This window comes from Entelurus aequoreus, linkage group LG14 (genome assembly GCF_033978785.1).
Source record: "Entelurus aequoreus isolate RoL-2023_Sb linkage group LG14, RoL_Eaeq_v1.1, whole genome shotgun sequence".
Classification (NCBI taxonomy): domain Eukaryota; kingdom Metazoa; phylum Chordata; class Actinopteri; order Syngnathiformes; family Syngnathidae; genus Entelurus; species Entelurus aequoreus.
This window is the reverse complement of record NC_084744.1, coordinates 2,585,899-2,612,674: the sequence shown is the minus strand read 5'-3', so window position 1 is coordinate 2,612,674 and position 26,776 is coordinate 2,585,899. Positions and strand designations below refer to the sequence as shown.

The following is a 26,776-nucleotide window of genomic DNA, read 5'->3' as shown; positions in this document are numbered from 1 at the left end:
ACACACCTACCTTCATTCATTTCTATCGTATTTGTAAAAATTTAAACCCAATTCAAGTTGTCCCAAACCTCAACAAATCGTCCTGACCTATACCAACACTTTGTCTCAGAGTTGTGGTGTTCCTTATAAGAGAAGAAGACGCAGGGGTGTCAGGTCTGAATATGTTGATGAAAGCCCCGCCCTCATCAGCATGTCTTGGAGTAACTAGGTAAGACATGTTTCTGCCCGCGACCAATGAGGTCTGGACACCTGATCTCTGCTCTGTTTGTCCTCTCAAGCTGTTTCTATGGCAACGCAAAGAGTGCGGATCTTCAGAACGATTCAAGACTTGGTCTTGAGGGGAATGTCTATTAGAAGAAATTCTACGTCCACTTTTAAATGGAGATGTTTGGATCAGTTTAAAGTCTGTGACTCTTTAACGTTTACCACGGTGTTGTAACATGGTGAAGGGAAAATGACTCCATGGCTAATCGATAATCACAGGAGTGCAAACAATGTTTCATATCATCTTGCTGTATCTACAAGAGTAAATTGAGTTTAAGCAGTCTTAATTACAACAACTTTTAATTAAAACTGTTTCATCATGTGATCATCTGGAATAAAGATTCTATACTGCAATTCTGCTGTTCTTTTAACTTACTCTTTGAGTGTTCGTACTCGCCAGCACGTATTCCTTCTTTTTGAAGAACCGCACAAATCACTCAGCTGTTTTTCTTCAATCCACACGAACACAAGTTTTTCAATTTCTTTTACTGCAGTATGCCTCAAGCTTAATTTTGATGAGAAAAAAAAAAAGATGACAAAGAACAAAGGTGACGTCTTTCTTTAGTAGGAATGGTATCAATACTGGCACCGGTCTGTGATGGTGTTACACTTGACGGTAGATTTTTTATTACCTGCACGGAAGCAGCTTGAAGTACCAGTAGAATAGGACTACTTAGCTGTCTGTGTTAGCGCTTATAATAGAAACATTCCTAATATTTGGCTAATATTCAGGTCACGATATGGATATAGAGTATTGTTGGTAGGTATTGGAATTTTTATTTAGAGGGTTTTGTGGGCTCGCTCGGTCCACAGCCGAGTGTGAAGCACCTCTAAGTCCGAGTCCATAGTTCTCGCCCGGAAAAGGGTGGAGTGCCATCTCCGGGTTGGGGAGGAGACCCTGCCCCAAGTGGAGGAGTTCAAGTACCTCGGAGTCTTGTTCACGAGTGAGGGAAGAGTGGATGGTGAGATCGACAGGCGGATCGGTGCGGTGTCTTCAGTAATGCGGACGCTGTATCGATCCGTTGTGGTGAAGAAGAAGCTGAGCCGGAAGGCAAAGCTCTTAATTCACCGGTCGATCTACGTTCCCATCCTCACCTATGGTCATGAGCTTTGGGTTATGACCAAAAGGACAAGATCACGGGTGTAAGCGGCCCAAATTACTTTCCTCCGCCGGGCGGCGGGGCTCTCCCTTAGAGATAGGGTGAGAAGCTCTGTCATCCAGGAGGAACTCAAAGTAAAGCCGCTGCTCCTCCACATGGAGAGGAGCCAGATGACGTGGTTCTGGCATCTGGTCAGGATGCCACCCGAACGCCTCCCTAGGGAGGTGTTTAGGGCACGTCCGTCCGGTAGGAGGCCACAGGACACGTTGGGAAGACTATGTCTCCCGGCTGGCCTAAGAACGCCTCGGGATCCCCCGGCACGAGCTGGACGAAGTGGCTGCCGAGAGGGAAGTCTGGGCTTCCCTGCCTAGGCTGCTGCCCCCGGATAAGCGGAAGAAGATGGATGGATGGATGGAGGGTTTTGTGGGCGGAATAGAGAACCCCCATTGACTATTTATTTATTTATTTACGACTTACAATGCATAAAACAAAGAAAAACATAGGTTTTCATGTCTTACATAAGGATTGTGACTGATAGACAGCACTTCTCTCTGTCTGACTTTTGTCCAGGGACGTCAATCTATGGAAATTACCGAAGACATTGTTGCGTTTGACCAGATGTTCCTCCAAGTGGGATGTAAAACGCTGGTCAGTCCCAAGTTCCTTAGATGACTATAAACTGAACTCAAAAGTACCACCAAGGACAGGATAGGTATTTTGTAATTTATTTTCAAATATTTGAGAATAGAGACCAGCCTCGAACAACACATATAAATGCGGAGCCCAAGTTGATCTGAAAACATCCCGGAATGCACTCTCCTCTTCGATATCTCCCCCCGCCCTCACGTGTCTCACCTCAAACACATGCTCATTGTGCTTCTTATCTAGAGTCGGCCTCAGAAGGGAAGCAAGGAGGATTCCTTCTCTCTGCCTTCCACCCCAAGGCCATCCCCAGTGCAAGCACTTTGTCATGAGATGATTAGAAAAGAAAAGAGTACAATATGGAACATTAGCTATATGTAATATGACTATGAAAATTAATAAGTAACACAAAATATGGATATATGAAGATATATATATATATCCTTCAACATCCAGAGTGGAATATTCAAAATGGCTGTCTAGACGATATTTTCACATACTTCGCGGATTGTAAATACAAATGGATTCGGTTACATGGATACAATGAAACAAAATTAAGCATAGAAAGTCAACTTGTTTTTCCACTCTACTGCTACTTTAAATGCTCAGGAAATGTGGTTGTACTTCACCTCAAACCATGCAGTCTCAGCCACCTGTGCTTGAAGATGATAATGTACAAGTAACATCTAGTCAGTAACTTCATTTTGCTCAAATAGTACACAACTCTACATGAACATTAGCATCGCCCCAATAGACCCTTTGACTTTTATCCATACATCCATTTTCTTCCACTTATCCGAGGTCGGGTCACGGGGGCAGCAGCCTAAGCAGAGAAGCCCAGACTTCCCTCTCCCCAGCCACTTCGTCCAGCTCCTCCCGGGAGATCCCGAGGCGTTCCCAGGCCAGCCGGGAGACATAGTCTTCCCAACGTGTCCTGGGTCTTCCCCGTGGCCTCCTACCGGTCGGACGTGCCCTAAACACCTCCCTAGGGTGCGTTCGGGCGGAATCCTGACGAGATGCCCTAACCACCTCATCTGGCTCCTCTCCATGTGGAGGAGCAGCGGCTTTACTTTGAGTTCCTCCCGGATGACAGAGCTTCTCACCCTCTCTCTAAGGGAGAGACTCACCACCCGGCGGAGGAAAATCATTTCGCCGCTTGTACCCGTGATCTTGTCCTTTTGCTCATGACCATAGGGGAGGATGGGACCGTAGATCGACTGGTAAATTGAGAGCTTTGCCTTCCGGCTCAGCTCCTTCATCACCACAACAGATTGATACAGCGTCCGCATTACTGAAGACGCCGCACCGATCCGCCTGTCGACCTCACCATCCACTCTTCCCTCACTCGTGAACAAGACTCCGAGGTACTTGAACTCCTCCACATGGGGCAAGATCTCTTCCGCAACTCAGAGATGGCACTCCACCCTTTCCCGGGCGAGAACCATGGACTCGGACTTGGAGGTGCTGATTCTCATCCCAGTCGCTTCACACTCGGCTGCCAACCGATCCAGTGGGAGCTGAAGATCCTGGCCAGATGAAGCCATCAGGACCACATCGTCTGCAAAAAGCAGAGACCTAATCCCCTCAACGCCCTGACTGCGCCTTTGACTTTCAATAAAACTAAAATGTAATGTGGTTTTCCTCAGACAGTGACAGTGAGCAAATATTTATATTTTCAATCTTCTGTCTTTGCAATGTGCTCTTAAAAGGCCAATCATTTACCACCGCAGTGCAAGAGACTAAGGAGGGACTGACTGACATCGCATACCTGGGACTCCCTCCTCCATTGGCCATCATTTGTATATGTATATATATATATATATATATATATATATATATATATATATATATATATATATATATATATATATATATATATATATATATATATATATATATATATATATATATATATATATATATATATGTGTGTATCTACAAACCCCGTTTCCATATGAGTTGGGAAATGGTGTTAGATGTAAATATAAACGGAATACAATGATTTGCAAATCATTTTCAAGCCATATTCAGTTGAATATGCTACAAAGACAACATATTTCATGTTCAAATTCATAAACATTTTTTTTGTGCAAAAAATCATTAACTTCAGAATTTGATGCAGAAGTTGGGAAAGGTGGCAATAAATACTGATAAAGTTGAGGAATGCTCATCAAACTCTTATTTGGAACATCCCACAGGTGTGCAGGCAAATTGGGAACAGGTGGGTGCCATGATTGGGTATAAAAACAGCTTCCCAAAAAATGCTCAGTCTTTCACAAGAAAGGATGGGGCGAGGTACACCCCTTTGGCCACAACTGCGTGAGCAAATTGTTGAACAGTTTAAGAAAAACCTTTCTCAAAGTGCAATTGCAAGAAATTTAGGGATTTCAACATCTACGGTCCATAATATCATCAAAAGGTTCAGAGAATCTGGAGAAATCACTGCACGTAAGCAGCATGGCCGGAAACCAACAATGAATGACCGTGACCTTCCATCCCTCAGACGGCACTGTATCAAAAACCGACATCAATCTCTAAAGGATATCACCACATGGGCTCAGGAACACTTCAGAAAACCACTGTCAGTAACTACAGTTGGTCGCTACATCTGTAAGTGCAAGTTAAAGCTCTACCATGCAAAGCGAAAGCCATTTATCAACAACACCCAGAAACGCCGCCGGCTTCGCTGGGCCCGAGATCATCTAAGATGGACTTTTGAAGTTTTCTGTGGTCTGACGAGTCCACATTTCAAATTGTTTTTGGAAATATTCAACATCGTGTCATCCGGAACAAAGGGGAAGCGAACCATCCAGACTGTTATCGGAGCAAAGTTCAAAAGGCAGCATGTGTGATGGTATGGGGGTGTATTAGTGCCCAAGACATGGGTAACTTACACATCTGTGAAGGCACCATTAATGCTGAAAGGTACATACAGCTTTTGGAACAACATATGCTGCCATCTAAGCGCCGTCTTTTTCATGGACGCCCCTGCTTATTTCAGCAAGACAATGCCAAGCCACATTCAGCACGTGTTACAACAGCGTGGCTTCGTAAAAAAAGAGTGCGGGTACTTTCCCGGCCCGCCTGCAGTCCAGACCTGTCCCCCATCGAAAATGTGTGGCGCATTATGAAGCCTAAAATACGACAGCGGAGACCCCGGACTGTTGAACGACTGAAGCTCTACATAAAACAAGAATGGGAAATAATTCCACTTTCAAAGCTTCAACAATTAGTTTCCTCAGTTCCCAATCGTTTATTGAGTGTTGTTAAAAGAAAAGGTGATGTAACACAGTGGTGAACATGCCCTTTCCCAACTACTTTGGCACGTGTTGCAGCCATGAAGTTATTTTGGTCCCTGCGGCTTTTACGACGGTGCGGCTTTTTTACGGCTTTTTTTACGGCTTTTTTTACGGCTTACGGTAACCAGGGGCGCGCACTACCGAGAATGCGTGAGACCGAGGCAGACATCTGGCGCCAGGTAACGAGAGCAAAACAAAGAGTAGGAGAGCGTCAGCGACAGTTTGCGCGAAGGAAGTGTTCATGCAAACACCCTCAATATGGAAAACAAACGGAGAAGTGCATATGATGCTGCTTTTAAGTTAAAGGCAATCGATCTGGCTGTCAAAGAAGGAAATAGAGCTGCTGCACATACCCTTGACATCAATGAATCAATGGTGAGACGTTGGAGACGGCAGCACAGGGGCGCCGAAAAGGGGGGGTAAAGGAGACGGATTCTAGGGGCGCATGATGGAGGGGGGCCCAGAGAGGCCCCTAATGATGATGAAATTATAATACAGAAACAATAATGACACTAAGTTATTAACTAACATATAATCACACATGTTTTAATTTCCATGTCCTGGTAACAATACTTTTATTTGTTTTGGAAGCATAAACACCTGCAGGGCCCTCCCTTCCCCCCCTCTATTTACGTAAAATGGTTCAGTCCGACTAGATCAGCTGCAGGTAGAGCACGGCGATTTGTCACAGACAGACAGCGCCGCAGCGGGCAAAGCGGAGGAGACAGCAGTATGCCTCAAAAATCAGGCAGCCAAAAAAGAAAGGAAAAGAAAATAAGAGAGGAGAAGGAGTTGAAGGGTCGACAATATGTCACCCAATATTTCCCAAAAAAAGGTGGGTTTGTTAGTTGTGGTGGAAAGTTATGCATATTAACTTTGTCCCTGTCTGTGGTAATAAGCTAGCTCACTTTTCTCACCATATTAGCTCAAGAAAACTCTGGATTTTTACATTTTACTGCTATATTAGTTAAATAATCAATCCAGTCAAACATTTATCAAGCTGTTCTTATTCAATAATAGTTGATCTCCCCTCTGAAAATGAATTCCATTGTATTCAGAGTGCTCAGTTCTTCCCCTACTGTACATGTCAACTGTGATGCTGTTCTTCTTTCAAAAATATGGTAATGATAGTCAAAAATACCATTTAAATGCATAATTGTATGTAAAATAGCATCAAAAAATGTTGCCGCTGTGTTGGGGGCCCTGTAAAGATTATTTTCATGGGGCCCAAAATCCCTAGCAGCGCCCCTGAGCAGGAGGAAGACGATGACACAATGATTAAAGACTGACTACCGGTAATACCGTTGTATTATTTGTACTCTGCACGAATGCTGTTCGCCATTTCAAAGATGTGAAAGTTTGATTGAATGATTGAAAGATTTATTGTTAATAAATGGGACGCTTTGCGTTCCCAAACAGTCATCTCTGTCCCGACAATCCCCTCCGTGGTAGCAGGAACCCCTATATACTACGCTAATTACACATCAAAACCCTGAGGCTTATAGTCAGGTGCGGCTTATAGTCCGGAAATTACGGTATATATATATATATATATATATATATATATATATATATATATATATATATATATATATATATATATATATATATACACATACACACACATATATACATACGCTGTATATATACATATATAAACTTACATATATGTATATATGTATACATACAGTACATATGTAAATTACTTTTGTACATGTTTTGTATTTTAAATACATTTGCAAAGAATGCTACAATTCTTTTTCTGTATGTCAACATGTGGTGCTGAGTGTACATTAGTGACAAATAAAATAAACTTTTGGGATTTGAGCAAAATGGCTGCAATGAAAGACATAGTGAACATTTGAAAAGGGTCTGAATACTTTCTGTATATGTTCATTTTATAATTCAAAGTGGGAGTCCGAGGCCCGGGTGACCCACCAGGCAGTCAAGGGGGGAGTGGGCCTCCTCATCCAGTCAGCTAAACAAAGATGTCTGCATTTACAAGTGCTGTCTGCGAACCGTGGTCCAGCCTAAAATGGTGGTTAGAGTGTCCGCCCTGAGATGGGTAGGTTGTGAGTTCAAACCCCGGCCGAGTCATACCAAAGACTATAAAAATGGGAGCCATTACCTCCCTGTTTGGCACTCAGCATCAAGGGTTGCAATTGGGGGTTTAATCACCAAAAATGATTCCCGGGCGCGGCCACCGCTGCTGCTCACTGCTCCCTTCACCTCCCAGGGGGTGATCAAGGGTGATGGGTCAAATGCAGAGAATAATTTCCCCACACCTAGTGTGTGTGTGACTATCATTGCTACTGTAACTTTTTTAACTTTAAAAAGGGAACTTTGATGACGTCATGGGTCGAGTGACCATAGACATGTTCTAAGGCAGGGGTCACCAACACGGTGCCCGCGGGCACCAGGTAGCCCGTAAGGACCAGATGAGTAGCCCGCTGGCCTGTTCTAAAAATAGCTCAAATAGCAGCACTTACCAGTGAGCTGCCTCTATTTTTTAAATTGTATTTATTTACTAGCAAGCTGGTCTCGCTTTGCCCGACATTTTTAATTCTAAGAGAGACAAAACTCAAATAGAATTTGAAAATCCAAGGAAATATTTTAAAGACTTGGTCTTCACTTGTTTAAATAAATTCATGAATTTTTTTACTTTGCTTCTTATAACTTTCAGAAAGACAATTTTAGAGAAAAAATAATTAAACACATATACCTTTTTACCTTTTAAATTCCTTCCTCTTCTTTCCTGACAATTTAAACCAATGTTCAAGTACATTTATTTTTTCTATTGTAAAGAATAATAAATAAATTTTAATTTAATTCTTCATTTTAGCTTCTGTTTTTTTGACAAAGAATATTTGTGAAATATTTCTTCAAACTTATTATTATTAAAATTCCAAAAAATTATTCTGGCAAATCTAGAAAATCTGTAGAATCAAATTTAAATCTTATTTCAAAGTCTTTTGAATTTCTTTTAAAATGTTTGTTCTGGAAAATCTAGAAGAAATAATGATTTGTCTTTGTTAGAAATATAGCTTGGTCCAATTTGTTATATATTCTAACAAAGTGCAGATTGGATTTTAACCTATTTAAAACATGTCATCAAAATTCTAAAATTAATCTTAATCAGGAAAAATTACTAATGATGTTCCATAAATTATTTTTTACATTTTTTCAAAAGGATTCGAATTAGCTAGTTTTTCTCTTCTTTTTTTCGGTTGAATTTTAAAGAGTCGAAATTGAAGATAAACTATGTTTCAAAATGTAATTGTCATTTTTTTCGTGTTTTCTCCTCTTTTAAACCGTTCAATTAAGTGTAAATATCATTAATTATTAATAATAACATAGAGTTAAAGGTAAATTGAGCAAATTGGCTATTTCTGGCAATTTATTTAAGTATGTATCAAACTGGTAGCCCTTCACATTAATCAGTACCCAAGAAGTAGCTCTTGCTTTCAAAAAGGTTGGTGACCCCTGTTCTAAGGGTACGCAGCATGGAGCGCTACTGCCTACTGCCGCTGACGAGACGCGGGGCCGCCATCTTGGAGTGGTGATCCGCTCCACTCAGTGCAATTCATTTGGCAGGAGCAATGAACTGTCAGCGCATTTAATTCATTTTACCTCACTGAATACCACTCATTTTCACGACCTTTTTTGTCATACGTGTAGCTATGATAAAGGACACATGTTTTATTATTCATAGTTTGCTTAACAGTAATAGAATATTATTAAATGCTATAAGTGACCAGACGTCCCAGATCAAAACTGGGAATATAATCCCAGAGAAGGGTCAGCTATTTTGAAGTTGAAGAAACAATATGATGAGGTTATATATACATGCTACATAAACAATGTATGAATACATTAGATATCTATATATCTTATAGACTGTATCTCTGTTGCTGCAGCAGCAGAGAGTTTATTCTGTCTTGACACTTTGTATTGATATTTTCTATTACATTCTTCCCTTAAATGATCATGTTTACAGTCGTTGTTTTAGATGTATTTTTGATGTATGTCGCTTTGGATAAAAGCGTCTGCCAAATACTTCAACATATATAAACACCTGAAAGTCTTTATATCAGCTAAAACCACCAATCTGTTTCACTGGATTCAAAATAAAAGCAAATTCTGTCTTACCCAACAATGTTAGTATTTGAATATTGTTACTTAAAGACTTATTCCTGGTTACAATTATACTGTTAAGAAAGTATTGTCTTATACTTTGCCTAAAATGAGAATGCATCATAATCAGGGGCGGCTGGTGAATTTTGTTTTAGGTGGGGCTGAAAGTTTGTAAACCAAACCCCTGTAGGGGCGTCATCCTCCCCCAGAAGATTTATTTGTGATTTTCACATACAAATGAAGCATTCTGGTGCATTCTGACAAAATATTGTAATTCATTTCATTGACAAGCAGTTCTATTATGGTCATACTCTTGTTTGCTAGCGGCTATGATTTCACTACTATTGAAGATCTTTGCTCCTTCTCAACTCTGTGCTAATATTCTTTTCACAAAATACAACCAATAGTATGTGAATGTTAAATCTTACCTGTGAAAAGTAATCCCCCGATTCCTATTTTCAACAGTCCCATCATTTGAGCAGGAAAACGCTGAACACCATCTTTGTTTTCTAGCTGTCAACTGTCAGTTTAGCATCTCTGTTTTCTACCTGTCAACTGCCAGCTTAGCATCTTTGTTTTCTACCTGTCAACTGCCAGCTTAGCATCTTTGTTTTCTACCTGTCAACTGTCAGTTTAGCATCTTTGTTTTCTACCTGTCAACTGTCAGTTTAGCATCATTGTTTTCTACCTGTCAACTGTCAGTTTAGCATCTTTGTTTTCTACCTGTCAACTGTCAGTTTAGCATCATTGTTTTCTACCTGTCAACTGTCAGTTTAGCATCTTTGTTTTCTAGCTGTCAACTGCTCGCTTAGCATCTTTGTTTTCTACCTGTCAACTGTCAGTTTAGCATCTTTGTTTTCTACCTGTCAACTGCCAATTTAGCATCTTTGTTTTCTAGCTGTCAACTGTCAGTTTAGCATCTTTGTTTTCTACCTGTCAACTGTCAGTTTAGCATATTTGTTTTCTACCTGTCAACTGCCAGTTTAGCATCTTTGTTTTCTACCTGTCAACTGTCAGCTTAGCATCTTTGTTTTCTATCTGTCAACTGTCAGTTTAGCATCTTTGTTTTCTACCTGTCAACTGTCAGTTTAGCATCTTTGTTTTCTACCTGTCAACTGTCAGTTTAGCATCTTTGTTTTCTACCTGTCAACTGTCAGTTTAGCATCTTTGTTTTCTACCTGTCAACTGTCAGTTTAGCATCTTTGTTTTCTACCTGTCAACTGTCAGTTTAGCATCTTTGTTTTCTACCTGTCAACTGTCAGTTTAGCATCTTTGTTTTCTACCTGTGAACTGCCAGTTTAGCATCTTTGTTTTCTACCTGTCAACTGTCAGTTTAGCATCTTTGTTTTCTACCTGTCAACTGTCAGTTTAGCATCTTTGTTTTCTACCTGTCAACTGTCAGTTTAGCATCTTTGTTTTCTACCTGTCAACTGTCAGTTTAGCATCTTTGTTTTCTAGCTGTCAACTGTCAGTTTAGCATCTTTGTTTTCTAGCTGTCAACTGTCAGTTTAGCATCTTTGTTTTCTACCTGTCAACTGTCAGTTTAGCATCTTTGTTTTCTACCTGTGAACTGCCAGTTTAGCATCTTTGTTTTCTAGCTGTCAACTGTCAGTTTAGCATCTTTGTTTTCTACCTGTCAACTGTCAGTTTAGGCTGCTCGCCGGCTCCTCATCACCACTTCAAGATGGCGGCCCAATTAATTTGAGTCGAGTGAACTTATTATTAAACATTGACGGCTATATTTATTTTAAATACGACGTACGAAATCATTGTTCACTTTCTCCTTTATGTTCTGGGCGAGGGGACTTCAGATTCTGGTGCATTCTGCTGCCCTCTGGCGACAGACAGCCGCATTGCACGCGGTGGACGTTTTTTTAAAATTTATTTTAAATTTAAAATTTTAATTTTTTGTTGCCAGTCGTTTTTATTATAGAAAAAGTGACTGAAAGGATCGGCTAAATCGCTCCAAAAAAAATAAAAAAATAAAACAAAAAATAAAAATCTCAACAAAGTAGGCCTACATCGGCAGAAAAATGTAAAAATAGAACAAAACTATAGTATGCAAGAAAAATAAATATGATAATACTATACATAATAATGACAGATTAGTTTTAAATGTATATACACATTCCTTTTTCATTTTTTAATGTTTTTGCTCTCGTGACGTCATCACGTCGCGCCGACGCCGTTGGACTGTGAAGCGGACTTTAGCACTTTGGCGGTGAAAAGACGCCAGAAAGGCAAAAATACTGCGCTTTATGAAGGTTTGTTCTTTGAAAGCTACATTAAATTGGCTTTATGTTCGAGTGACGTCGAGTCCGAGCAGGGCGCGGTTGAACTCTTTTTAAAGTTGAAACGAGCTAACGAAGTAGCGCAGACCGCGCGACACTCCGGCTTGAAATGTGGCAATTTGACATGTTTCTGCTGTTATAAAGTGAATACTAGTGTGTCCAGGCCCCACGTGGCAGTGGCACGCGTGCACGGACGCACCTCCTTGGTTCGGCGCGCTCGAACTTTCGACAATTGCGCGAGAAAGTGATTTTATTGCGTCTTGTTAATGAGATGGCCCAAGTTAAAAATAGACAGGGGTAAGAAGTACTAATGCATCTTTTTGCTGACCTTGCAGATGGCCGTCACCCAGGTGTCCTCCAACAGGTGCGCGGGAGGCTTCCAGAAGGTCTTCGAACATGACAGGTGATGTTGAGTGCACAGGTGTCAAACACAAGGCCTGGGGGCCAGATGTGGCCCGCCACTTCATTAAATGGCCTGCAAACACCTGGAAATTATTTGTCCATTAAGTACTTCTTATTTTCTAATTAAATGTAATTGATTTTTTTTTTTTTCATTTTGACAGAAAAATAAAAAATGTACTGCTTGAAATTGCATAGCTTTTAAAACTTTAATAGTATCCAATATATGAACGGCATTTTGTAAAGTTACAAGGACTTAAAGTTAGTTTTATTTGCGGATGACACAACTGTGTTTTGTTCAAGAACACACAGAATAGAAGGAATAGAAAGTACTGAATTGATCCCTGGGGAAAATTCAGCACCACAGTTCACTCACAATAAACACTTTTTATTTGTATTATTCACATGTGAATAATGCTGTATAATAGCCTGTATATTATATTATTCACATGTGAATAATGCTGTATAATAGACTATTTATATTATTCACATGTGAATAATGCTGTATAATAGAAATGTAAAAAAAATACCTGTCTATTATACAGCATTATTCACATGTGAATAATATAAATAGTCTATTATACAACATTATTCACATGTGAATAATATAAATAGTCTATTATACAGCACTATTCACATGTGAATAATATAATAAATACAGTCTATTATACAGCATTATTCACATGTGAATAATATAAATACATTCTATTATACAGCATTATTCACATGTGAATAATATAAATACAGTCTATTATACAGCAGTATTCACATGTGAATAATATAAATACAGTCTATTATACAGCATTATTCACATGTGAATAATATAAATAGTCTATTATACAGCATTATTCACATGTGAATAATATAATAAATACAGTCTATTATACAGCATTATTCACATGTGAATAATATAAATAGTCTATTATACAGCATTATTCACATGTGAATAATATAATAAATACAGTCTATTATACAGCATTATTCACATGTGAATAATATAAATACATTCTATTATACAGCATTATTCACATGTGAATAATATAAATACAGTCTATTATACAGCATTATTCACATGTGAATAATATAAATACAGTCTATTATACAGCATTATTCACATGTGAATAACATTAATACAGTCTATTATACAGCATTATTCACATGTGAATAATATATATATAGTCTATTATACATCATTATTCACATGTGAATGATATAAATACAGTCTATTATACAGCATTATTCACATGTGAATAATGCTGTATAATAGACTGTATTTATATTATTCACATGTGAATAATGCTGTATAATAGACTATTTATATTATTCACATGTGAATAATATGAATAGTCTATTTTACAGCATTATTCACATGTGAATAATATAAATAGTTTATTATACAGCATTATTGACATGTGAATAATATAAATACAGTCTAATATACAGCATTATTCACATGTGAATAATATAAATACAGTCTATTATACAGCATTATTCACATGTGAATAATATAAATACAGTCTATTATACAGCATTATTCACATGTGAATAATATAAATACATTATACATTTACAGTACATGTACAGTCAATAGCAGATAAGAAGATAATACGAATAATAACAGAAGAAATGAACAAATTAAAAAGATGGTTGAACAAAAACATGCATCATGTTGTATGCTTGCATGTGTGATGCATCATGTTGTATGCATGAATGTGTGATGTATCATGTTGTATGCATGCATGTGTGATGCATCATGTTGTATGCATGCATGTGTGATGCATCATGTTGTATGCATGCATGTGTGATGCATCATGTTGTATGCATGCATGTGTGATGCATCATGTTGTATGCATGCATGTGTGATGCATCATGTTGTATGCATGCATGTGTGATGCATCATGTTGTATGCATGCATGTGTGATGCATCATGTTGTATGCATGCATGTGTGATGCATCATGTTGTATGCATGCATGTGTGATGCATCATGTTGTATGCATGCATGTGTGATGCATCATGTTGTATGCATGCATGTGTGATGCATCATGTTGTATGCGTGCATGTTCCAAATAAAGTCAAACCCAATATTGCAACAAATATTACAGTATATTATCATACTTTCCAAACATGTTTTTGTCTAAATAAAAATAGATAAAAAAGCTTAACTTTACAGCAATATAGGGCCCGGGGGCCACCTGTGGCCCATTAGGATTTGCAACCTGGCCCGCTGGACGTTCTACTTCTTGGGTAGTGATTAATGCGAAGGGCTACCAGTTTGATACACACTTAAATGAATTGCCAGAAATAGCCAATTTGCTCAATTTACCTTTAACTCTATGTTATTATTAATAATTAATGATATTTACACTTAATTGAACGTTTTAAAAGAGGAGAAAACACGGAAAAAAATGACAATTAAATTTTGAAACATAGTTTATCTTCAATTTCGACTCTTTAAAATTCAAAATTCAACCGAAAAAAAGAAGAAAAAAACTAGCTAATTCGAATCTTTTTGAAAAAATTTAAAAAATAATTTATGGAACATCATTAGTAATTTTTCCTGATTAAGATTCATTTTAGAATTTAAATGACATGTTTTAAATAGGTTAAAATCCAATCTACACTTTGTTAGAATATATAACAAATTGGACCAAGCTAGACAAATCATTATTTCTTCTAGATTTTCCAGAATTTTTTTTAAAAAAGAAATTCAAAACACTTTGAAATAAGATTTAAATTTGATTCTACAGATTTTCTAGATTTGCCAGAATAATTTTTTTGAATTTTAATCATAATAAGTTTGAAGAAATATTTCACAAATATTCTTTGTCGAAAAAACAGAAGCTAAAATGATGATATTAAATTAAAATGTATTTATTATTCTTTACAATAAAAAAAAAAAAATTACTCGAACATTGATTTACATTGTCAGGAAAGAAGAGGAAGGAATTTAAAAGGTAAAAAGGTATATGTGTTTAAAAATCCTAAAATCTTTTTTAAGGTTGTATTTTTTCTCTAAAATTGTCTTTCTGAAAGTTATAAGAAGCAAAGTAAAAAAAATAATGAATTTATTTAAACAAGTGAAGACCAAGTCTTTAAAATATTTTCTTGGATTTTCAAATTCTATTTGAGTTTTGTCTCTCTTAGAATTAAAAATGTCGGGCAAAGCGAGACCAGCTTGCTAGTAAATAAATACAATTTAAAAAATAGAGGCAGCTCACTGGTAAGTGCTGCTATTTGAGCTATTTTTAGAACAGGCCAGCGGGCTACTCATCTGGTCCTTACGGGCTACCTGGTGCCCGCGGGCACCGTGTTGGTGACCCCTGTACTACATCATCTTTTTAGACCTTTAACATATAGGAAGTATTTCAATGGTTGAATTTAGCACTTTTGTCTGTTATACGCTAACATTCCCTCTCACCCTGCAGCACCGAGCTCAAGTGCAAGATGAAGTTCGCCGTCTTCCTGCCGCCAAAAGCCGAGACGGACAAATGTCCCGTCATGTACTGGCTCTCAGGTGGGGCACACCACTCCAGGGGGTGGGGCACACCCCTCCAGGGGGTCCGTCCGGGCGCGCACTCAGCTTGTGGTGTCCTTTTGCAGGCTTGACCTGCACCGAGCAGAACTTCATCACCAAGGCGGGAAGTCAGCTGGCGGCGGCGGAGAACGGCCTCATCATCGTGGCGCCGGACACCAGCCCACGTATGAGCACACCCTCACAGACCTTGCAGCTCCACAAGTTGAACACACCTGCTAGAATTTGGATTTACAAATCATTTACCCGGATATATACGTTGTGAAATGAGTTATTTACACAGAAATATACTGATAAATGTTTATTTACATACCTTCATTGTTTCCGAAAGGCAGTAAAACGGCCGATCAAACAAAACAGAAGTCATGGTCATGGACCCGCTAGCTAAACAAACCATAACAAAATGAATGCTGTCGTAATTTATTAATACGCAATGCTAGCACACAAGCCCGTAAACGTGTTAGCATATTAGCTAATGCTAACAACGCTGGATTTATTACGATAGCACGTACAAATATGCATGAAAACACTCCTACAGACATCACACGTGGGACGGTTTAGTAAGTATGAATTGTTGTAGTTATATTGTAAGACACGTCGTTTGGTTGTTGTAGTTATATTGTGAGACACGTCGTTAGGTTGTAGTTATATTGTAAGACACGTCGTTTGGTTGTAGTTATATTGTAAGACACGTCGTTTGGTTGTTGTAGTTATATTGTAAGTCTTGTACACGTCGTTAGGAGTGATGAATGAAGAAGCCATACGAGTAGAAACGCTACAGATGACTAGTAGACAAAACGGCACCTGTACTTCCGGTTCAAAGTACTAAACAGAAGGAAATACTGTAGCGAGTGCAAAGAAGATGGCGCCTTAGCACAAAGGGGTAAAACATAATTTCAGTGTTTGCTATTTGTTGAACACAAAACATGAAAAAATAATGAAATCCATCAATTAGCCACACCTGTTAAATAAGCCGCTGGGTATTAGGACAGTATCTGGATAGTATTAGAACAGTATCCGGACAGTATTAGAACAGTATCGGGACAGTATTAGGACAGTATCGGGATAGTTGTGGGACAGTATTAGGACAGTATCGGGATAATAGTAGGACAGTAGTGGGACAGTATCGGGACAAGGACAGTATTAGAACAGCATCGGGACAGTATCAGAACAGTGTTTGGACGGTACCGGAACAGTGTTAGGACAGTATCGGAATAATATGAGGACAGTAGTGGGACGATATTGGGACAGTATCAGGATAGTATTAGGACATTATCGAGATAGTATTAGAACAGTATCGGGATAGTATTAGGACAGTATTGTGATAGTATTAGGACAGTAATGGGATAGTATTAGGACATTATCGGGATAGTATTAGGACAGTATCGGGATAGTATCGGGACAGTATTGGGATAGTATTAGGACAGTATTAGGACAGTATCGGGACAGTATTAGAACAGTTTCGGGATAGTATCAGGACAGTATTAGAACAGTATTGGGATAGTATTAGGACAGTAATGGGACAGTATCGGGACATTATCAGGATAGTATTAGAACAGTATCGGGACAGTATTAGGACAGTATCGGGACAGTATTAGAACAGTTTCGGGATAGTATCAGGACAGTATTAGAACAGTATCGGGACAGTATTAGAACAGTTTCGGAATAATATGAGGACCGTAGTGGGACAGTATTGGGACAGTATCAGGATAGTATTAGGACATTATCGAGATAGTATTAGAACAGTATCGGGATAGTATTAGGACAGTATTGTGATAGTATTAGGACAGTAATGGGATAGTATTAGGGCAGTATCGGGATAGTATTAGGACAGTATTGGGATAGTATTAGGACAGTATCGGGATAGTATTAGGACAGTATTAGAACAGTTTCGGGATAGTATCAGGACAGTATTAGAACAGTATTGGGATAGTATTAGGACAGTAATGGGATAGTATTAGGACAGTATCGGGACATTATCAGGATAGTATTAGAACAGTATCGGGACAGTATTAGAACAGTTTCGGGATAGTATCAGGACAGTATTAGAACAGTATTGGGATAGTATTAGGACAGTAATGGGATAGTATTAGGACAGAATCGGGACATTATCAGGATAGTATTAGAACAGTATTAGGACAGTATCTGGATAGTATTAGAACAGTTTCGGGATAGTATCAGGACAGTATTAGGACAGTAATGGGATAGTATTAGAACAGTATTGGGATAGTATTAGAACAGTATTGGGATAGTATTGGGATAGTATTAGGACAGTAATGGGATAGTATTAGGACAGTAATGTGATAGTATTAGAACAGTATTGGGATAGTATTAGGACAGTAATGGGATAGTAATGGGATAGTATTAGGACAGTATCTGGATAGTATTAGAACAGTTTCGGGATAGTATCAGGACAGTAATGGGATAGTATTAGGACAGTAATGGGATAGTATTAGGACAGTATCTGGATAGTATTAGAACAGTTTCGGGATAGTATCGGGACAGTATTAGGACAGTAATGGGATAGTATTAGAACAGTATTGAGATAGTATTAGGACAGTAATGGGATAGTATTAGGACAGTATTGGAACATTATCAAGATAGTATTAGGACAGTATTGGGACAGTAATGGGATAGTATTAGGACAGTAATGGGATTGTATTAGGACAGTAATGGGATAGTATTAGGACAGTAATGGGATAGTATTAGGACTGTAATGGGATAGTATTAGGACAGTATCTTGATAGTATTAGAACAGTTTCGGGATAGTATCAGGACAGTATTAGGACAGTAATGGGATAGTATTAGAACAGTATTAGGACAGTATCTGGATAGTATTAGAACAGTTTCGGGATAGTTTCGGGACAGTATTAGGACAGTAATGGGATAGTATTAAAACAGTATTGGGATAGTATTAGGACAGTAATGGGATAGTATTAGGACAGTATTGGAACATTATCAAGATAGTATTAGGACAGTATTAGGACAGTAATGGGATAGTATTAGGACAGTAATGGGATAGTATTAGAACAGTAATGGGATAGTATTAGGACAGTAATGGGATAGTATTAGGGCTGTAATGGGATAGTATTAGGACAGTATCTGGATAGTATTAGAACAGTTTCGGGATAGTATCAGGACAGTATTAGGACAGTAATGGGATAGTATTAGGACAGTATCTGGATAGTATTAGAACAGTTTCGGGATAGTATCGGGACAATATTAGGACAGTAATGGGATAGTATTAGGACAGTATCTGGATAGTATTAGAACAGTTTCGGGATAGTATCGGGACAGTATTAGGACAGTAATGGGATAGTATTAGGACAGTAATGGGATAGTATTAGGACAGTAATGGGATAGTATTAGGACAGTATTGGAACATTATCAAGATAGTATTAGGACAGTATTGGGATAGTATTAGGACAGTAATGGGATAGTATTAGGACAGTATTAGAACAGTATTAGAACAGTATTGGGATAGTATTAGGACAGCATTAGAACAGTATTGGGATAGTATTAGGACAGTATTAGAACAGTATTGGGATAGTATTAGGACTGTAATGGGATAGTATTAGGACAGTATCTGGATAGTATTAGAACAGTTTCGGGATAGTATCAGGACAGTATTAGGACAGTAATGGGATAGTATTAGGACAGCATCGGGACATTATCAAGATAGTATTAGGACAGTATTAGAACAGTATCGGGATAGTATTAGGACAGTATCAGTGCAGTATCATCACTTCCATGCTATTGTAAAGCATGTGTGTGGCGCTGCAGGCGGCTGCAACATCGAGGGCGAGGACGAGAGTTGGGACTTTGGCACGGGAGCAGGTTTCTACGTGGACGCCACCCAGGAGCCCTGGAAGAGCAACTACCGCATGTACTCCTACGTCACCAAGGAGGTACCTTCAGCTCTCAATCAGGTCCTCCTGGTGGATGGCAAACCTTGTGACTCTGCTCCCAGCTGCCCGCGCTGATCCAGGCCAACTTCCCCGCCGACCCCGACAGGATGTCCATCAGCGGTCACTCCATGGGCGGCCACGGGGCGCTCATCTGTGCCCTCAAGAACCCTGGGAAGTACAAGGTAGGTGGCGGTCTAGACCCGAGCAACTGGTCTTTAACTTGTGGCCCCGTGTCTGCCGTAGACCGTGTCGGCCTTCGCCCCCATCTGCAACCCCATGCAGTGCCCCTGGGGCCAGAAGGCCTTCGCCGGGTACCTGGGTCCTGACCGCGCCACGTGGGAGGTAAGAGGCCGGTCTCTTGACAGCGACGTCCTGCTTTTTAACCCGCGGCCTCCTCCAGGCGTACGACGCCACCGTGCTGGCGGCCTCGTACTCGGGACCCCAGCTGGACATCCTCATCGACCAGGGCCGCGACGACCAGTTCGGGTCGGCCGGGCAGCTGCTGCCCGACAACCTGATCGCCGCCTGCTCCGAGAAGAAGATCCCCGTGGTGTTCAGACTGCAGAAGGTCAGTCCCGAGTCTTAAGTCCTCCACGCCACCAGGGGGCGTGTCCTGAACCTCCTCCTCTCCTGCAGGGCTACGACCACAGCTACTTCTTCATCTACTCCTTCATCAACGAGCACATCAAGCACCACGCCAACTTCCTCAACGCATAAGCGGCAGCAAAAAGGTGTGATATTTTCACAATAAAAGTTCACGCTTTGCGTTGTTTTACTTCTTTTATGTACAGCAGTTAAGGCGACATTAAAGGGACTTTCCATGCTTGAACAAAATACATTTGCACCAAAGTACAAAAGATATATTTACACAAAATGTTTCAAATTAAAAGATTCTCTTCACACGTCAGTCGGTTGGCGTAAAAAAAAAAAAAAGAAGTTATAAATACAAATTTAAAGTGGCAGTTTGTGTTTTTTTTGCTAAAGTGCCAACTTCTAGTTGAAGTTTACTCATAGTTGCCTCTGCAGGTGAAAAGTGGAATTACAGGACAGAACCCAATACTAATTCTGGCCCTGTGATGAGGTGGCGACTTGTCCAGGGTGTACCCCGCCTTCCGCCCGATTGTAGCTGAGATAGGCTCCAGCGACCCCAAAAGGGACAAGCGGTACAAAATGGATGGATAATACTAATTCTTAAGTTATGTAGTAATAATAAACTGTATCGCACCAAATACTAGTATCGGCTCACACAGTCAGTGGGACTCCTTGGGCCGGGCGATGAAACGATATCAACATATATCGTGACAGACACGTCATCGGCATCAAGACAAAATGCGTTCTACAAAATGTACAACCATTTTTTTTCTTCGTCGGAACCAAGCAACGCAGGAAGGGATCAGTGGGCGGGACCCGCTGACAGCCAATCAGGTGACAGTATCAACTAAGTGTCTGGTGTGAGAAGAGGAAGTCAAAATGAAGAAATTATGGATGAAAGGAAACTGGACATTTTGGCACTTTTTCCCCCCCCGATTTAAAAAAATAAAAAAGGGACCGTAGTCAGATGGAACCACACCACCTTAGCTCACCCTTTAGAGCACAGCCGTAACTTCCTGCCACTAAACCTGCAGACAGTAGTTCTTCTCAGGTTTCTATGTTTACATTTTCGCACTTTGCACTATTTTATCAAGCATTTCTTACACATTCCTTCATTTTAAGAGCTTATTGTCGAGTGTTCAATGCCATTTGACTATTTTGTTGACATGTTGGAGTGTTTTCATGCTTGTGTTGACATTTCCTTTCTGCCTTGAGAGCTGAGGGATTAGAATCACAGGAAGTTACATTTCCAATATGATGTTTTTCTCCTGTTCCTTAAGTTTTTCCATAGGTCGTACAAAATGCCAATGATTATGGAAATCGGCCGATATATTAATAATATTAAAACAATTACTGCAAAACAAAAAAGTCATCTCCATATCAAATAATGTTACACAGCCGTAACTTCCTGCCACTTAACCTGCAGACAGTAGTTCTTCTCAGGTTTCTATGTTTACATTTTCACACTTTGCACTATTTTATCAAGCATTTCTTACATTATCTCCATTTTTGCATCTTCATTTTAGGAGTTTATTGAATGTGATTTGACTATTTTGTTGACATTTCCTTTCTGACTTGAAAGGGTTCAATAGGACAGTATTAAAACAGTATTGGGACAGTATCGGGACAGCATTAGCAGTATCGGGACAGTATTAGGACAGTATCGGGACAGTATTAGGACAGTATCGGGATAGTATCAGGACAGTATTGGGACAGCATCAGGATAATGTTAGGACAGTAGTGGGACGAACAGTATCGGGACAGTATTAGAACAGTATCGGGACATTATCGGGATAGTATTGGGACATTATTGGGATAGTATTAGGACAGTATCGGGATAGTATTGGGACAGTATTAGGACAGTATCGGGAGAGTATTAGGACAGTATCGGGATAGTATTAGGACAGTATCGGGATAGTATTAGGACAGTACTGGAACAATATCGGGACAGTATTAGGACAATTTCGGGACAGTATGAGAACAATTTCGGGATAGTATTAGGACAGTATCGGGATAGTATTAGGACGGTATCGGGACAATATCGGGACAGTATTAGGACAGTATCGGGACAGTATCGGGACAGTATTAGGACAGTTTCGGGATAGTACTAGGACAGTATCGGGACAGTATTAGGACAGTTTCTGGATAGTATTAGGACAGTATCGGGACAGTTTCGGGATAGTATTAGGACATTAGTGGGACAGTATTGGGACAGTTTCGGGATAGTAATAGGACAGTATCGGGATAGTATTAGGACAGTATCGGGATAGTATCAGGACAGTATCGGGATAATGTTAGGACAGAAGTGGGACAGTAGTGGGACGGACAGTATCGGGACAGTATAAGAACAGTATCGGGACAGTATAAGAACAGTATCGGGACAGTATTAGAACAGTATCGGGACATAATTAGAACAGTATTGGGACAGTATCGGGATAGTATTAGGACAGTATTGGGACAGTATCGGGATAGTATTAGGACAGTATCGGAACAGTATTAGGACAGTATCGGGATAGTATTAGGACAGTATCGGGACAGTATTAGAACAGTATTAGGACAATATCGGGACAGCATTATGACAATTTCGTGATAGTATTAGGACAGTAGTGGGACAGTATCGGGACAGTATTACGACAGTATCGGGATAGTATCAGGACAGTATTGGGACAGTATTGGGATAATGTTAGGACAGTAGTGGGACGGACAGTATTGGGACAGTATAAGAACAGTATCGGGACAGTATTAGAACAGTATCGGGACATTATTAGAACAGTATTGGGACAGTATCGGGATAGTATTAGGACAGTATCAGGACAGTATTAGGACAGTATCGGGACAGTATTAGGACAGTATCGGGACAGTATTAGGACAATTTCGTGATAGTATTAGGACAGTAGTGGGACAGTATCGGGATAGTATTAGGACAGTATCGGGACAATATCGAGACAGTATTAGGACAGTATCGGGATAGTATTAGGACAGTAGTGGGACAGTATCGGGACAGTATTAGGACAGTTTCGGGATAGTATTAGGACAGTATCGGGACAATATTAGAACAGTATTGGGACAGTATCGGGATAGTATTAGGACAGTAGTGGGACAGTATCGGGATAGTATTAGGACAGTATCGGGATAGTATTAGGACAGTATCGGGATAGTATCAGGACAATATTGGGACAGTATTAGGACAGTATCGGGATAGTATTAGGACAGTAGTGGGACAGTATCGGGACAGTTTCGGGATAGTATTGGGATAGTATTAGGACAGTATCGGGACAGTTTCGGGATAGTATTAGGACATTAGTGGGACAGTATCGGGATAGTATTAGGACAGTGTTGGGATTAGTATTAGGACAGTATCGGGATAGTATTAGGACAATATTGGGACAGTATCGGGATAGTATTAGGACATTAGTGGGACAGTATTAGGACATTATCGGGATAGTATTAGGACAATATTGGGACAGTATCGGGACAGTAGTGGGACAGTATTAGGACATTATCGGGATAGTATTAGGACAATATTGGGACAGTATCGGGATAGTATTAGGACATTAGTGGGACAATATTAGGACAGTATTAAGACAGTATCGGGACAGTAGTGGGATAGTAGTAGGACAGTAGTGGGACAGTAGTGGGACAGTATCGGGACAGTAGCGGGACAGTATTAGGTTCTAATACTTGGGTTCTGCTGAGGGGATTCTAATCAGACAAATGTTTACATTTACCACATTTTTATCCACCTTATTTAAAAAATATAGATATATCGGCCGTTAAAAATCATTGATATTGTTTCCCACCATAGTGACTCCAGTCCTTGATTTCCTGCGACTCACTTTGCCAGCCTACAATAAGCGCCCACATTGCGTGGGAATTCACTCAACAATTAAATACCCTGGAAGATAAAAGAATGTGATTTCAAACACATTTCTCTTTATAACATTTGGGGACCAGCAATCTAAGACCAACGCACATAAAGAAAACATATGAAAAACATTCACGGTAACTATTTTCTAACCTTATTTTTATCCCAGAAGCAACAAAACTGTTTGTTGACGTTAACACAATTTCAAAATTAGACTAGATTTATTCTCTTCTTTTCACTGCAGTTTTAGCTTTCAGTTGAAAATGCTGCAACTTGTCTGTTTGGCCAGCAGAGGCCGCCATTACTCACGTGATGTCCCTGCAAATACCAACACCTGCCCATTAAAAAGGAATGTCTGCTTTTGGAATAACAATACAAAAAAATATTCACACGCCATCAGAATTGGGTCACGCCGTCATTTTGACCCGCCCCCCCCTCCCCCTCAAAAAAACCATGGTCGCGTGACGAAGACTGCGTGTACGTTTATTCCTCCTTCCCAGTGTAAAAAAGTCGGGATTAAGAATTGCAAAAAGACGCTGGCTCAGACGACAACTCTATAAAAACACAACGATAACAAAATATATTACTCGAGAAAAATACTTTTGGAATATTCCATCTTGAACGCCGTCCTGGTACAATAAATAGATTTGCCTGGAAATACAAACGGCGGCTAAAAGTGTTCGCACGCTCGCCAAACCTCACACAAAAAAACGTATCTTTTTTTGCAAAAAGCGCTCGACGGCCACCAGCTAAAACGCTACGTGGACGCCGGTTGACGGTTCAATCCCGCGGCGCTAAAGACTCGTCACAGTTGCTCTGGCTTCTAGAAACATCACATTTGTTTCACTTCCCTCAAACGTACGTGCAAAAAGAAAAAAACGCAAACGACACTTTTGACACTGAGCAAGCCGACATTTCTTCCCGTCATTTGGACAATGACGTCCTCCGATAAGAAAAAAGTCAAGTCGCCGCTTCTGAAATAGAGGGTTCAAAAACAAAAACAAAAACTTGCGTGACGTGCCCGCGTCCCAGGGTCCTCGAATGTCACGCGGGCGCAGGAGTCCCGTCAGAGGAGGCCCCGCCCATCTCACGTCTTGAGGGGCACCTCGTCCACCAGCGCCTGGACCATGGCGCTCACCTTCATCAGGCCTTTCTCCTCCAGGATGTGGTGAGGAAGACACAGCTTGTCCTGGCGGGGGAGGGGCGGGTTAAGGTTAGCAGTATTATGTTCAGTACTTTCGAATTTGTCACCTGAGTTCCAAGGCCTGGATAAAACTTTGCCCAGGGTGGTCTAATTATATGGCCTCCATTTTTGATAGTCTTCACCTTTTCTTTATTAAATGTCACATTGGCCACAAGGCAGGTTTTGGGTGAGGACTTCTGGAATCCGCTTTTATGTTTGAGACAACCAGGAAGTTTCTGCTCAAAGTCTGTTAGTCAAAAGCGCAACAAATCGATTTTCCCCGACGTGATGAGGACGAACTCCAACATCAAGCAGCGTTCAATTACTGGTTTTCTAGTGGGAAGTTCCAGAGAGCTAACAAGCTAACATAAATTGTCCACACGGTGTTAAATGTTAGGCTAAGTCTGTGAGGCAAAGGTTGTAGTCATTAAACATGTGGTGAGGAAGACACAGCTTGTCCTGGCGGGGGAGGGGCGGGTTAAGGTGAGCAGTTTTATGTTCAGTACTTTCGAATTTGTCATCTGAGTTCCGTAGCCTGGATAAAAATTTGCCCAGGGTGGTCTAACTATATGGCCTCCATTTTTGATAGTCTTCACCTTTTGTTTATTAAATGTCACGTTGGCCACAAGGCAGGTTTTGGGTGAGGACTTCTGGAATCCGCTTTTATATTTGAGACAACCGGGAAGTTTCTGCTCAAAGTCTGTTTGAAGGTTTCAACCGTGGGAAATGCGACAAATCGATTTTCCCCGAAGTGATGAGGACGAACTCCAACATCAAGCGGCGTTCAAATACTGGTTTTCTAGTGGGAAGTTCCAGAGAGCTAACAAGCTAACATAAAATGTCCACACGGTGTTAAATGTTAGGCTAAGTCTGTGAGGCAAAGGTTGTAGTCATTAAACATGTGGTGAGGAAGACAGCTTGTCCTGGCGGGGGAGGGGCGGGTTAAGGTTAGCAGTATTATGTTCAGTACTTTCGAATTTGTCGTCGAGTTCCGTGGCCTGGATAAAACTTTGCCCAGGGTGGTCTAACTATATGGCCTCCATTTTTGATAGTCTTCACCGTTTGTTTATTAAATGTTACATTGGCCACGAGGCAGGTTTTGGGTGAGGACTTCTGGAATCCGCGTTTATGTTTGAGACAACCAGGAAGTTTCTGCTCAAAGTCTGTTAGTCAAAAACGCAACAAATCGATTTTCCCCGACGTGATGAGGACGAACTCCAACATCAAGCGGCGTTCAATTACTGGTTTTCTAGTGGGAAGTTCCAGAGAGCTAACAAGCTAACATAAAATGTCCACACGGTGTTAAATGTTAGGCTAAGTCTGTGAGGCAAAGGTTGTTGTCATTAAACATGTGGTGAGGAAGACAGCTTGTCCTGGCGGGGGAGGGGCGGGTTAAGGTGAGCAGTTTTATGTTCAGTACTTTCGAATTTGTTATCGAGTTCCGTGGCCTGGATAAAACTTTGCCCAGGGTGGTCTAACTATATGGCCTCCATTTTTGATAGTCTTCACCGTTTGTTTATTAAATGTCACGTTGGCCACGAGGCAGGTTTTGGGTGAGGACTTCTGG

General features: G+C 40.2%; 3 protein-coding genes across 4 annotated transcripts in view; 1 reads left to right on the top strand and 2 right to left on the bottom strand.

Annotated features, from left to right (window-relative positions):
• LOC133664257 (uncharacterized) overlaps window positions 1-26,776 on the bottom strand; it is a 265,732-nt gene that overhangs the window by 86,379 nt on the left and 152,577 nt on the right. The window lies entirely within an intron of this gene.
• Window positions 11,578-20,339, top strand: esd (esterase D/formylglutathione hydrolase). The gene is made up of 9 exons (XM_062068764.1): window positions 11,578-11,703; window positions 12,066-12,133; window positions 15,556-15,644; window positions 15,731-15,829; window positions 19,446-19,570; window positions 19,633-19,752; window positions 19,814-19,912; window positions 19,971-20,138; window positions 20,207-20,339. Exons 1-9 carry the CDS (start codon window positions 11,698-11,700, stop codon window positions 20,285-20,287), a joined length of 855 nt encoding a protein of 284 aa, XP_061924748.1. The 5' UTR covers window positions 11,578-11,697; the 3' UTR covers window positions 20,288-20,339.
• The window catches only part of lrch1 (leucine-rich repeats and calponin homology (CH) domain containing 1), a 195,004-nt gene continuing 188,548 nt past the window's right edge, over window positions 20,321-26,776 (bottom strand). The window contains exon 19 of one of the 2 annotated variants that reach the window (XM_062068759.1): window positions 20,321-25,215. In XM_062068759.1, coding sequence (XP_061924743.1) covers window positions 25,114-25,215 — 102 coding nt within the window. In that variant the 3' untranslated portion in view covers window positions 20,321-25,113. The remainder of the gene's footprint in view (window positions 25,216-26,776) is intronic. The other variant, XM_062068760.1, reaches the window with a different exon arrangement.